Source organism: Solanum dulcamara, chromosome 6 (genome assembly GCF_947179165.1).
Source record: "Solanum dulcamara chromosome 6, daSolDulc1.2, whole genome shotgun sequence".
Taxonomy (NCBI): Eukaryota; Viridiplantae; Streptophyta; class Magnoliopsida; order Solanales; family Solanaceae; genus Solanum; species Solanum dulcamara.
Window position 1 is genome coordinate 41,564,919 of NC_077242.1, and position 13,177 is coordinate 41,578,095.

The 13,177-nt window shown below is 41.3% G+C and overlaps 1 protein-coding gene and 1 pseudogene across 1 annotated transcript; both read left to right on the forward strand.

The window, feature by feature from the left end:
• Positions 1–10,056: 10,056 nt before the first annotated feature.
• LOC129892424 (60S ribosomal protein L16, mitochondrial-like) lies at positions 10,057–10,682 on the forward strand (annotated as a pseudogene).
• On the forward strand, positions 10,642–12,445 carry LOC129892843 (ATP synthase subunit a-like). Its single transcript, XM_055968382.1, is given in 4 exon segments — positions 10,642–10,669; positions 10,766–11,269; positions 11,272–11,559; positions 11,562–12,445. Coding segments are annotated over 4 exon segments (1,185 nt in total). The 3' UTR covers positions 11,927–12,445.
• The last annotated feature ends 732 nt before the right edge of the window (positions 12,446–13,177 follow it).

Consider the following 13,177-nt stretch of genomic DNA (forward strand, 5'->3'; position numbering starts at 1 on the left):
TGCCCAAGAATTGAAGGATAAAATGAAGTTTGAAGGTAGAGATCAAAAGCTAGAAATTTGGACTTAACGGGCCTTAGATATTGCAATAACGAACACTCGCTGGTCACTTAAGAGACCATTTCAAAGAGGAGGGCATCACTTTAGCGATACTAGGTTTTAGCAGTAGTCGCTTTAGCGACCAAGAGTCACTTTAGCGAAGGTACCAGACCCAGCTGGTCCAAAATGTACTTTGGCATGTCCAATCCTCCAATGGGGTGCTTGCGATTTATTCGTAATCCCATGCGTGCAAATGAGATTTACCAACCCACTAAATTTGAGGTTTTGGATACAATAGCATATTCGAAATTCCAATACGAGGTCATTCTAATGAAATATATATCCCACACCCAAGTGCCATTTTGAACCTAATTCCACAATGGGCATCAAGCTTAGATCAGAAGCCCTTGGAAGAGAACGAAGGGTCATTCTAAACAAAACTCAACATTTCGGAGCAAACTTGCTCTCAAAATTTTCATCCGAGTGCGTTTTCAAAAAATATTGACCAAAGTCAACTATAGCCCAAGTTTCAAAGGAAAAAACGTCAATTGGCCTCAAACTCGTATTAATTTCCTTGGCACTCGTGGAAACCATGCTACTAGCATAATTTGGTAATTCTAAAGCTGATGGAATTGTCAGAATTTCATTCTAAGGTTGTTTTCCTAAAGTTTTGACTCAAGTCAACTTTTCAAGATATAAAACCTCCAAAATGGGGAAATGGGTCTAAACCTAAAAGAACGACCAGACGACCAAAAAGTCTGTGCCATCAAGTCTTGATGACTTGGGGTCGCTACAAGAACACTATAAACGACGTAATGAAAGCTTTAATGTAAGAATGACCTGAAGGGTCATTACAACATCCACTACTAAAAGAACTTTCATCTGCGAAATTAAGAGTTAAGAAGTACTTGAAGGCTCAAATAGGCTGGAGAACTGTGCCCACATCTCATGCTCAGTCTCCCAAGTAGCCTCATAGACTGGACGATGCCCCCAACAGACCTTAATCACAAGAATGGCTCTGGAATGCAACTACCTGAAATCTCTGGTCAAAATACCAACTGCTCCTCAATATAGCTCAAATGATCATCCAAGTCAACCACATCTTACTAAATGCCATGGTACTCATCTAGAACGTTCTAGCGTCATATCAAAACATGAAAGACTGGGTAAATAGATGAAAAGGCCAGAGGTAAAGCTAACTCATACGCAACCTTGCTAACTACCCTTAATATCTCAAGCTTATACCTGGGTATAAGCTTGCCCTGCCTCCCAAATCTTATCACGCCCTTCATCGGAGACATACAAAGGAATACTCTATCACAAAATACAAATCTCAATAGTCAACGCCTACTATTACATAGCTCCAGTCTCTACTCTGAGATGGCCTGAGCCTATCCTTCATCACAATCACATCATCTAAGGCCTCCTACATTAAGTCTTTACCGCGTGGCCTGGGCTCTATAGACTCAAACTAACCAACCGAGGAAGCAATAATGCCTACCATATAAAGCCTTTAACGAGGCTATCTGAATACTAGAATGGTAGGTGTTGGTGTACGCAAACTTTGCCAAGGGAAAACACTATCCCACTGAACTTAAAATTCTTAACACAAGCCCGCAACATATTCTCGGGAATCTGAATCATGCACTCCAGCTTGCCATGAGTCTGTGGGTGGAAAGTTGTGCTAAAGTCGACGCAGGTACCCAACACCTTATGAAAAGTCCTCCAAATGATAGTCGTGAACCGTGAGCCTCGATTCAAAATTATAGAAACAAGCACACCATGAAGGTGAACCACCTCCCTACTATAGATATGGGCTAACTATCAGTACTGTTGGAAGTATGAACAGGAAAGAAGTATGTTGAATTGGTCAATTAGTCCATGATGACCCAAATACTATCAAAACCAAAAGAAGCGTGAGGTAACCTTATAATGAACTTTATACTGATCTATTCCCATTTCTACTCGAGAATGGGTAATCTCTGAAGCTCGCCACCAGGCCTCAAATGCTTAGCCTTAATTTGCTGACAAGTCAAGCAATATGACATATAATCAATAATATCTCTCCTCATGTCACTCCACCAGTAGTGCTGCCTCAAGTCGCGATGCATATTAGTTATGCCCGGATGGATAGAATATCTAAAATCATGGTCCTCACTAATGATCAACTGAATGAAACCCCCAACTCTCAGAACACAGAGACGACCTCCAAAACTCAAAACCCTATCTGAATCTAAGGTAGCCAGGCTGACATCACCTCCTAAATCCGAATCTCAAAGTGTAACTAACTCCTAGTCCTCAAATGGATGGCTGTGAATTTGGTCTAATAGATATGAGTGAGCTCCTACAAAAGCAAGCATACACCGAAAATAACAGATGTTAAGTCGAATCATCTAGTTAGCTAAGGACTGGATATCCAAAGCTAATGATTTCTCCATAGTTGAAAGGAGGCTAACTCCCCATAAAAACCGCTATCTGACTCAAGATGACTCCTACTACATTCACCTTGCCCTGATTATAAGGAATAGAGAGGTCATAGTCCTTTAGGAGCTTAATACAGTGGCGTTGCCTAAAATTAAGATCTCTCTGGCTCATAATATACTAAATACTCCTATGATCAGTGTAAATCATGGATCGAACTCCATACATATGATACCTCCAAATCTTAAGCACAAAAACTACCATTCCTAACTCCAAGTAATGAGTGGGGTAGTTGTGGTCGTTTATCTTAAGATCCCTCAATTTATAAGAAACAACCAGCCTTGTTGCATCAGTGCACAACCCAAACCAAAGCTGGATACATCATAATAAATGGTGAATCCCTCGCTCTCAACTTGATGAGTCAATATAGAAGTGGTGGTAAACAACTCCTTGAGCCTTAGAAAGCTCATCTAACACGCCTCCGACTAGACAAACGAAATATGATGGCGAGTCAACTGAGTCAGAGGTGTAGCTATAGTGGAAAACCGCTCAACAAAGAACATGTAGTACCTTTCCAATAAAACAGAACTATGAATCTCAGTCATAAAGGTCGGCCTAGCCCAATCCTTAATAGCCTAAATCTTTATTGGATCTACCATAATGAAATCCTTTGATAGCATATGCCCCAAGAATACTACAAATTCAAGCCAAAACTTACACTTTGAGAACTTGGCATAAAGACATAGATATATCAAAGTTTGGAGCACTACTCTGTAATGCTGCTCATGCTCATCCCGGCTCTATGAGTATAGTAGAATGTCATCGATGAAGACTATGAAAAATGATTCTAAGTATGGCATAAATACCTAGGTCATCAAGTGCATGAACGCAAAAGGGCATTAGTTAACCCAAAAGATATAACTAGGAACTCATAGTGGCAATAACGAGTCCTAAGTGCTGTAATAGGGACATCCGTTTCCCTAATCCTCAACTGGTGGTTACCATATCTCAAATCAATCTTATAAAACACCGCAACACCCTAATTCAACTACCTGTAATCGATACACATCCTCAAAATACCATTTTTCTTCTTAACGAACAAGTTTAGGGCACCCTAAGGCTATATACACTAGGCTAAATGATACCTTATCCAAGAGATCCTAAAGTTGAACACTAAGCATCTTGATCTCTACAGGGAAATATGGTAAGATGGGATGGAAATAAGATGAGTACCTGGCTCTACATCAATGGAGAAGTTACTATTGCGATAAGGGGGAGGCCAGGCAGATCGACAAGAAACACATCTGCAAACTCTCGGACAGTAGGCACTAAATCAACTGTAGGGACCTCCCTACTCATATCTCTAACACAAGCCACATATGAAAAACACTCACTACCCATTAGACCCAAGATCGAACAAAAGAAATTACCCTAACCTCTGTGCGGCTATAGGAGCCCTACCACATATCCAGCAGGATACCAGGCATGGCTAAGTTAATAGTCTTAGAATATCAATCCAAGATTGCATGGTGAGGAGATCACCTGTCCATATCCAGAATCAAATCAAAATCCACCATATAAAGAAAAATAAGATTAGCCCTAGTGTCTAGCCCCTGAATAGTCACCACGTAGGCTCTAAAGACCTGATCAACTATTAAAGAATTACCTATTGGGTCGAAACAAACAATAGCTTAACTAAGTACTCCGGGCTCATACTCGCCAAAGGGTACAATATATAGATATATAAGACTAAGTGAAGTCTAGATTAAATAAAGTGGATGCAGGCTAATGTTATAATAAAACCGTATCTATGATCACATTATTTGAGGGGTCAGCCTCTATCCTAGATGGTGCAGCATAGAAGTAGGTCTGGGCTCATCTACCCTACATATCGACTCTTCCTCCTAACCTGCCTCCTCGAGGACCTTCCTATATACCCTGGTAACCACTCCTGCGGTTCTCGCCCTGTCCCCCCTCTAAATAGAGGTGTTGGTGCTGGGGCAAGTCTACTTGCCGATGGATCTTGTATGGATAGCCTGCAGTACAGACACTCGTATGTCCAACAATCTAGCTCTCCATACTCATAGCTCCCCTATGACTATAATCTGAAAGATGGAAGTCGACCATCTCAGCCGGAAGAACCCATATGTAAACTGCCTAGGCCATAAGTCAAACTGACACTAAAGCCATCCTGATGGTGTTGATCACCTACTGAAGTCTAAATAGAGGCCTAGAAGAGGCAGCTGGACTAGTCCTGCTGAAAACTTTAGCGAGATCTATCATAGGACTCCCTGGGTCTAAAGAGGCACCCATCATGGCTATCCTCCTTCCTAGATCTCTTGTCTCTGCCTCCTTAGGCATCACGACACAGCTGGTCAAGCATGTAGGCATGGTCTACTACCTCCTAAAATAAGCGGCCCACTAAGACTAAAGACTGGGTTTCAATCCGTAGCTGGAACCTCAATTCTCTGACAGAGCACCAAACTCTCTCGTCTGTTATAGGTAGCATCATGGTGGCAAATCTAGAGATCTCATAGAATCGAGCCTCATACTCCAATATGGCCTTGGAGATCTAATGAAATCATAAAAATTGATTTTAAAGATGATATCTAACGCTCCTAAGAATCAACCAGGCTAGGAAGACCTCTGAAAACTTAGTCTACATCATCGGTGGAGACCCTGTTGGTCTAGTCACCAAATATGTATGCCAGCTCTACTGAGCGGGACCATCTAGCTGATAAGTAGTCAAGTCAACTCCCTTTAACTCCACCAAACCTAAAGTCTGAAGCCCTTAGTGGAAAGTAAGTAGAAAATTATACGCATCCTTACCCACAACCCTAGAAAATATTGATGGTGATAGTCCAAGGAACACCCCGACCATCTTCTTCTTCCGAAGTGGATTGACACTATCCAAACCATTCGGGTGAATGGTAGGTGCTGATGGCTACTAAATAACTAGTCTCTCTAGTGTAGGCTGGTCCTAGTGTACTGGAGAGGTAGGAGCTGAGGCCTGATGCATACCCCTAATGGCCACCACAACTTGAGAAAAAACCACCTGTAAGACTAGAGTTGTGACTGGATAAGGGGGTGGCTGGGGTATTCTCAGGCCCACCACAAAAATACACCATGGTCAATGAAATGATCCATAGTGCATGGTAGTCATATGTGACCCATGCCTTGGTGCTTATCATGGTCTGTGGTTCCTAATCGTGGTCCCTTTCTTTCAGGTCTGACATTCTAATTCACCACCATGGTATCTCACTTTTATATCCCGTACTTCTGTACCTTGAGACATGTTTGTAAGCTTCTCGAAAATCGCCATGTGATTCCTATTATCTATCACGTTACCAAATAACTCTAAGAAAGGAAGGATGTGATGCCTCATGAGAGTAAAGGTTGGAAATAGAGTTATAAGTATTTGAAAGGAGTTGGAGGCCAACTAACAAAATAATGGAATTCGACTTGCTTGTGTAAGCTACTAACTTAAAAGTCCTATACACTTAATTTACTTTAGTATACGTCGATCGTAAGTAGCAAGGAGTTCATAGACTCTTAAAATGAGACGAGATGACGAACCTACGAAAGGGAGCAAAAATTAGTTTCCGAACATATGAAAGTAAAGCAAGTAGGTGACGAGCAAGCAGGTGACAAGTAAGCAGGTGATAAGCAAGCTGGTGAAAAGCAAGCAGGTGACTCACCTACTTAGGATGGGCCCCACGCTGCCACGTGGCAGCTTTGGATTGGAAGCTTGGACGAGGTGGCACCCAGAAGGCTGCCACGTGTCACCCCTAGGGGGATGCTACATGTCACCTCCTAAGGAGGTGTATATATACATGTTGTTTGACTCTTAATTCATTTCCATCCAAAAACATAAGCTAAAAATAGAGAGAAAATGTGAGAGAAGAGAAGGAGGCAGCCATGGCTTGAAAGAGTTCAAGGTAAGTTTTCCAATGTTTTCCTCCGTGAATTAATTATCTACGGTATTCCTCAAGCATGTGGAGATGTATATATGTGTTTTATAATACCTACAGAACCATACCTTCAGATTTACACTTGGAACAAACAAGAGAAAGTGTGAAAGAAGAAGAGTAAAATGTTCGAGGGCAAGAAGAGGAGCTACGGGTTTGGGGATGCCAAGGTAAGACTCAGAGTTTCATTCCGTAAATGAATTATTTAAGTTATACCACAATTATGTAATGGTGTTTTATAGCAAAAAAATTCCAATTTGGAGTAGCCGAGAAGTGGCACAAACAGTCCGCAACTTTCAGCACGTTAAGGGGGTTTCCGAAGTTAATTTTCAGCAGGTTTGGGAAGCCGTTTGTTAAGGTATGGCATGGTTATATTCTCCCACGTTTTGGTAAGGGATTTTAAATTATATGAAGGTGTTAATAATGAAAAATCATGGCTTGGAGAAGCACCAAAAGGATAACAAGCAGTCCACGCGATTTCAGCAAGTTTGAAAAGTTTCCGAGTTGCAATTTGGTAGTTTTAGCATATTTCGGGTAAGGTAAGGTTTCTCCTCTTAATTTGGAGTTTATGGTGTTTTTATGAAGTGTATTATATGTTGTTTAAGTGGTTGGAAATGTGAAAATATCATATAAATGCTTGACGTTCGAAACAAACTAAATTGGAATCGCTATAGTTGAATTGTCGTCGAAGTAAAGTATTGTGCTTGTGGTGTACTGCTACAGGTGTGTGGGTTTTTTTTGCAGGGCCTAAATGTATTATAAAAGGGGTGTGGGTGCTGATGGTAACAGCAACATGACCCCTCATTTTGTATAAATAAAGGCTTTGTGAAATAAAGATTAGAAACCCTATTTTGGTGTCGTAATTTTCAGCAAGTTGTTTGGAGCTTGTGTTGCATGATGTCGGCATGTTTTATATTTATATACTGAAGGGTGTTGTTTTTGGTTGGATGTAGTGATTAGGGATGTAATTGGAAATTCGGATAGGGCACTTTATAGGGGAGGTGCTGCCCAATTTTCGTTAACGACTTAACTAAGTAAAGAACTAGTCGAGGAGACGAATAAGGAAATAGTTTCCATGAATGCTAAGGTTCAACTGAGGGCACTGAAAAGTTAAGTTTGTTGATACTCGCATTTCTTCCATGTTAAATAGGGTCAGAGGACGACGACGTGGACTTGATTAAGAGAAGTCCATACGAGGTATGTGAAGCTTTCTTTTTGCATGTTTTTGGCATAAGTATGTAAAGTTATTCCTTCTTTTGGCATGTTTTTGTATAAGTATGTAAAGGTGCAGGATACCAGGCCGAGAAACCCAGGCAACCATTCCCCTATGTGCCAATCGCTAGCGCATCCAGGGCCCCGGCGCCCAGCTCAGCTGGAGAGGCCTAGCCTGATCTGAGAAGTGCTAATTCGGTTCGGATAGACTTCATTCAAGAATGCCACCACCCCAGGAATCAATAAGAAAACAAGTGCTAAGTTTCAGATCAGTGAATAAACCGAAAGGAAAGAAGAGACCTTTCTCGCTCAGCGCCTAAAGCACACTATGCTCCGCTTCAACAAATGAGAGTTTTCGGTGGAACCGGTAAACCATGCAAGTTGGTTAGATGCGTGGGACAGAGGGCTCGTAGTACCTGCTAGCGCGGCTACGCAGTGGAAGGGAAGGAGCCTAAATCGACCCCCTTCTTTTTTTCTTTGCAAAAAGCAGTAAGGAGTAAGGAGATTAAACTCTCGGATAAGACTAAGTAGCTACCGACCGTTCCGACGCGCCCTTGACCTATTTTGATTAAGACCAAAAACCTATCTCTAAAGTGGAGCCTAGTTTAAGCTGTCAAACAAGTGATGATTGAATGAAAGAAAAACCACTAGTAGGGATATGGATGGAGTCTCGCTCAGTAAAAAGAGTTGTTGGATTCGTAAAACAGGAGAAGAGCATCTCAAAGTATGGGGCAAAGGATGTTGCGTTTTGACTTTGTCTCCCGGGATCCACCACAGGTTGGGTTTGAGAGCCGTGTGATGGGTGACTATCCAGCATGGTTCGGAGAGCACTTTTAGTCTGCGCTGGTGAATGGAAGCCCCCCCTATCAAGCAAGAAGGAAGCGGCTCTTCCCACGGCGGAGTCACCATTGACTCTATTTATTATTATGGTAAATCAGTGTATCAAGATGTCAATCTGAGATCTTATTTCGGTTCGATACATCCACCTACGAGACTCACATTTGGCTTTCGTCTTGGTAGGTGTATTATTATACATTTTCCCAAAAGAACATTCATTCATTTCTTTCTTCCCCATCGACCACGACGACTGAAATGACACGAAAAATCCAGACCCGTAAAAGAGAAGGGACGGTGGGGGGCATTTGGGAAAGTCAGGCCGATCGGGTGTCTTCATTCAAGCGACGGTACAGAAGAAGAACGAAACGAAGTGAGAGGCCGGGGGGCAGGGAAAAGAGTCGAGTCGATTATGCTCGACGATCGGGAGAAGCAAAACGAAATCAGGATTTGGCCAAAAAAGAAGCAAGGCTATGGATACCATGACCGATTACCATCGATAAAGAAGAATCTTTCTAAATCACTTCTTGTCAGCGGGGCCTTCAAGCATCCGAAATACGCCGGGATTGAAAATGACATAGCGTTCCTGATAGAAAATAACGACTCTTTCAGAAAAACAAACTTATTCAAGTTCTTTTTCCCAAAGAAGTCCCACTCCGACCGCCCGACGAGTCATCTACTTAAAAGGACCTTCCCCGCAGTCCGCCCTTCCTTGAATTATTCGGTCATGCAATACTTATTGAATACAAAGAAGAAAATACATTTCGACCCCATCGTAGTTCTCAATCATTTCGTGGCACCGGGCGTGGCTGAACCATCTATGATGGGGGGAACTAATGCACAGGGAAGAAGCTTAGATAAAAGAATACGTTCTTGCATCACTTTTTTTGTAGAAAGCTCGACCAGCGAGAAAAAGTGTTTGGCCGATGCCAAAAAGAGGGTGACCCACTTTATTCGCCAAGCGAATGATCTTCGCTTCGCGGGAACAACAAAAACTACCATCTCGCTCTTTCCTTTCTTCGGTGCTACCTTTTTTTTTCCAAGGGATGGGGTGTATAATAACCTTTTTTTTAGGATGCCCGGGAACAACTCCTAGGTGAATTCAGGAGAAAATGTTGGAACCTCATGGGTAAGGATAAGGTAATGAAATTGATAGAGAAATTCATAGACCTAAATAGGATAGGAGAATTGATAAGGGGAATAGAGATGATGATAGAGATCATACTGAGAAACAGAAGAATTCTGTACGGGTACAACTATTATTTGAACGAAGTGGAAAAAATGCGATCTTTGTTGTATAATAGAACAAACACTAATACCTTAATTGAATCGGTCAAGATCAAATCTGTTTATCAAAGTGCTTCTCCGATTGCTCAAGACATCTCTTTTCGATCGAGGAACAAAACAAGATCATTTCGTTCCATTTTTAGTAAAATAGTGAAGGATATTCCATTAGTAATGAAAAAAGGGGTGGAGGGGATCCGTATATGTTGTTCAGGTCGATTAGAAGGTGCAGAAATAGCTAGAACTGAATGCGGAAAGTATGGAAAAACATCTCGTAATGTATTTAACGAGAAAATAGATTATGCTCCTGCAAAAGTATCTACTCGTTACGGAATCTCAGGTATCAAAGTGTGGATTTCATATAGTAAAAAAAAGGGGGACGTGCTATATCCAAAACGTACGAAATATAGTAAATATCGTAAAGGCAGATGTAGTAGGGGTTGCAAACCAGACGGTACACAACTTTGTTTTGGAAGATATGGCACTCAAAGTTGTAGAGCTGGTCGTCTTTCATATCGAGCCATTAAAGCAGCGCGTCGTGCTATAATCGCACACTTCTATCGTGCTATGAGCGGACAATTCCGAAGAAATGGTAAGATATGGGTAAGAGTTCTCGCAGATATCCCTATTACTGGGAAACCTACAGAAGTAAGAATGGGAAGAGGAAAAGGAAATCCTACGGGTTGGATTGCTCGTGTGTCCAGGGGACAAATCCTATTTGAAATGGATGGTGTGAGTTTGTCAAATGCTCGACAAGCCGCTACATTAGCGGCGCATAAACTATGTTCGTCAACGAAGTTTGTTCAGTGGTCGTAAGCTTATTAATCTGACCAAAATTGGTACACGCCAATTCTATTTTGCCGGATTGAAAGAGCCATCAATCACTATGATCTCTTTCTTAGAAAAGAAATTTCGTAAATTCTGCCTTTTTTTATCCCACTCTTTCTGTTGGTCAACAACCAACTAAATCTAGATTTCTTCACTACTCGTACAGGCTTGACGGAGTTAAGTTGTATTGAGGGTATCGTTTTGTCTCAATCAATCAATATGTTTCCACAAATTCCGCGTGCATATCTTTTCCTTTGATGAAGAAAGTCTCAATTCCAGTACTCCATCTGCGACAACTTCTCTTCAATCGTCCGATACTAAAGATTTTCATAATGGTATTTATGAGGACTTTCCAGGTCTTAACCCTTCCAGTGAACGTATAGTGGAGCTTCAATCTGATATATGGGAGAAATTAGGAGAGTTGATGCCTAACAAGAGTGCCCAAGAAATTCTGGAAGCGGCCGAAGTTTTACATGGCGAAAGCAACGATATTGACTCCCTATTGAAAGATTTGAATCAAAACGGAGTAGCGGGTGAAGCCTATAAAGATGCAGTGGATCTAGTGAAGCATCTCGTCTCCAGCCCACTTGATCAATTTAAAATAATCCCATTGATTCCTATGAAAATAGGAAACTTATATTTCTCATGCACAAATCCATCTTTGTTTATGCTACTAACTCTCAGTTTGGTCCTAAAAAGGGAGGAGGAAACTCAGTACCAAATGCTTGGCAATCCTTGGTAGAGCTTATTTATGATTTTGTGCTAAACCTGGTAAACGAACAAATAGGTGGTCTTTCCGAAAATGTTAAACAAAAGTTTTCCCCTCGCATCTCAGTCACTTTTACTTTTTCGTTATTTTGTAATCCCCAGGGTATGATACCTTATAGCTTCGAAGTTACAAGTCATTTTCTCATTACTTTGGGTCTCTTATTTTCGATTTTTATTGGCATTACTATAGTGGGATTTCAAAAAAATGGGTTCATTTTTTAAGCTTCTTATTACCTGCAGGAGTCCCACTGCCATTAGCACCTTTTTTAGTACTCCTTGAGCTAATCCCTTGTTGTTTTCGAGCATTAAGCTCAGGAATACGTTTATTTGCTAATATGATGGCCGGTCATAGTTCAGTAAAGATTTTAAGTGGGTTCGCTTGGACTATGCTATGTATGAATGATCTTTTATATTTCATAGGGGATCTTGGTCCTTTATTTATAGTTCTTGCATTAACCGGTCTGGAATTAGGTGTAGCTATATCACAAGCTCATGTTTCTACGATCTTAATCTGTATTTACTTGAATGATGCTATAAATCTTCATCAAAGTGCTTATTTTTTTATAATTGAATAAAAGCGAGTCTGAATGGGTATACTTAGTCGTGGAGCATTCCGAGTCTTTGCTTTAGGGATCGTTCCTGTGCATCTCCTTACTTTATAGCAGTTATTGCTTTGGTTCCAGAAGGTAAAGCTCTCGCCTCAGCTTTTTCTTTGAAATCGAAGACTGTTCCAATTTCCTACTAAGATAGGCAAGCGGAGGGAGAACTAGACGTATCTTGCTAGGCAAAGACAGGTCAGAATGGATAGCTCGCAGGTGGGATTGACGGGATAGATCACTATTGCAGAAGGAGGTAGAACCGGGGGAAGAATTATGTCTATAAAGGTCCTCGCCCTCTAAGGTACATGGTTCTAAAGATGAAACCTCAAAGCGGTACTAAAGACTAGGCAGAAGAAGAACTATAACTAGAATTCTACGCCCCTCCCCTTGTACCAAGAAGAAAGTTCAGAACATAAGGATAATGGGCTCGTCTATTATAAGTTATTAGTTTACGGAGCTATCTCAGATATCTCGAGTAAGGAAACGGGACGGGTTTGATAGTTAGAGTTCTATTTCTAGGAAGGAAGAGACTATCGGGAAGCTCACTCTCGGCCGGGCTCGAAGCAGAGGGTAGACCGTAATATCTCTTGTTGGTTCAGCTCATCAAGCTATTACAAAAGAGTCCTCGAAGAAAGAAGCCATTTTTACGGTATTTTCGCTTCCAGTCCGTAATTAGATCTTCAAGCTTAGTCCAGTCCGGATCCATCCTAAACAAAAGAGCAGGGCTAAGCGAGGGGTATAGCAATACAATGTTCATACTCGAGTTGCTCAAATCCAGTAGGAATATCAGGAATAGTAGGATCTAGTAGGAGCTTGCCTTAGAATGCAGTGAGGGAGCCCGGAGCTATTGAATTATTTCATAACCCAAGGAGAAGAATAGGACTCTTTACCAGTATCATAACCTCTCGATGGGAAATGGAACTTAGATCACGATGTGAACCTACTTATGAGTGGAATTTCGTTGACAAGCAAATTCCCCAGAAAAAACTACAAACTAGTCAAAGGACAGCCTGCCTTATTCTTCTCCCATTCGGGACCCCTATTTTCTCGGAGATAGCTTGGTCTGAGCTAGAACAGCAGATTCGTGAGCAAGAGCGTATTTCACAGCTGATTCAACAACAGCCATTTTTTCTGGGGAACTTTTGAGTCTGTTCTTTCTTTTAATCTACTATAAAGGTTCTAAATTGGCTCCTTACCTTAATATTAAGGATAATTACATTCTTGAAA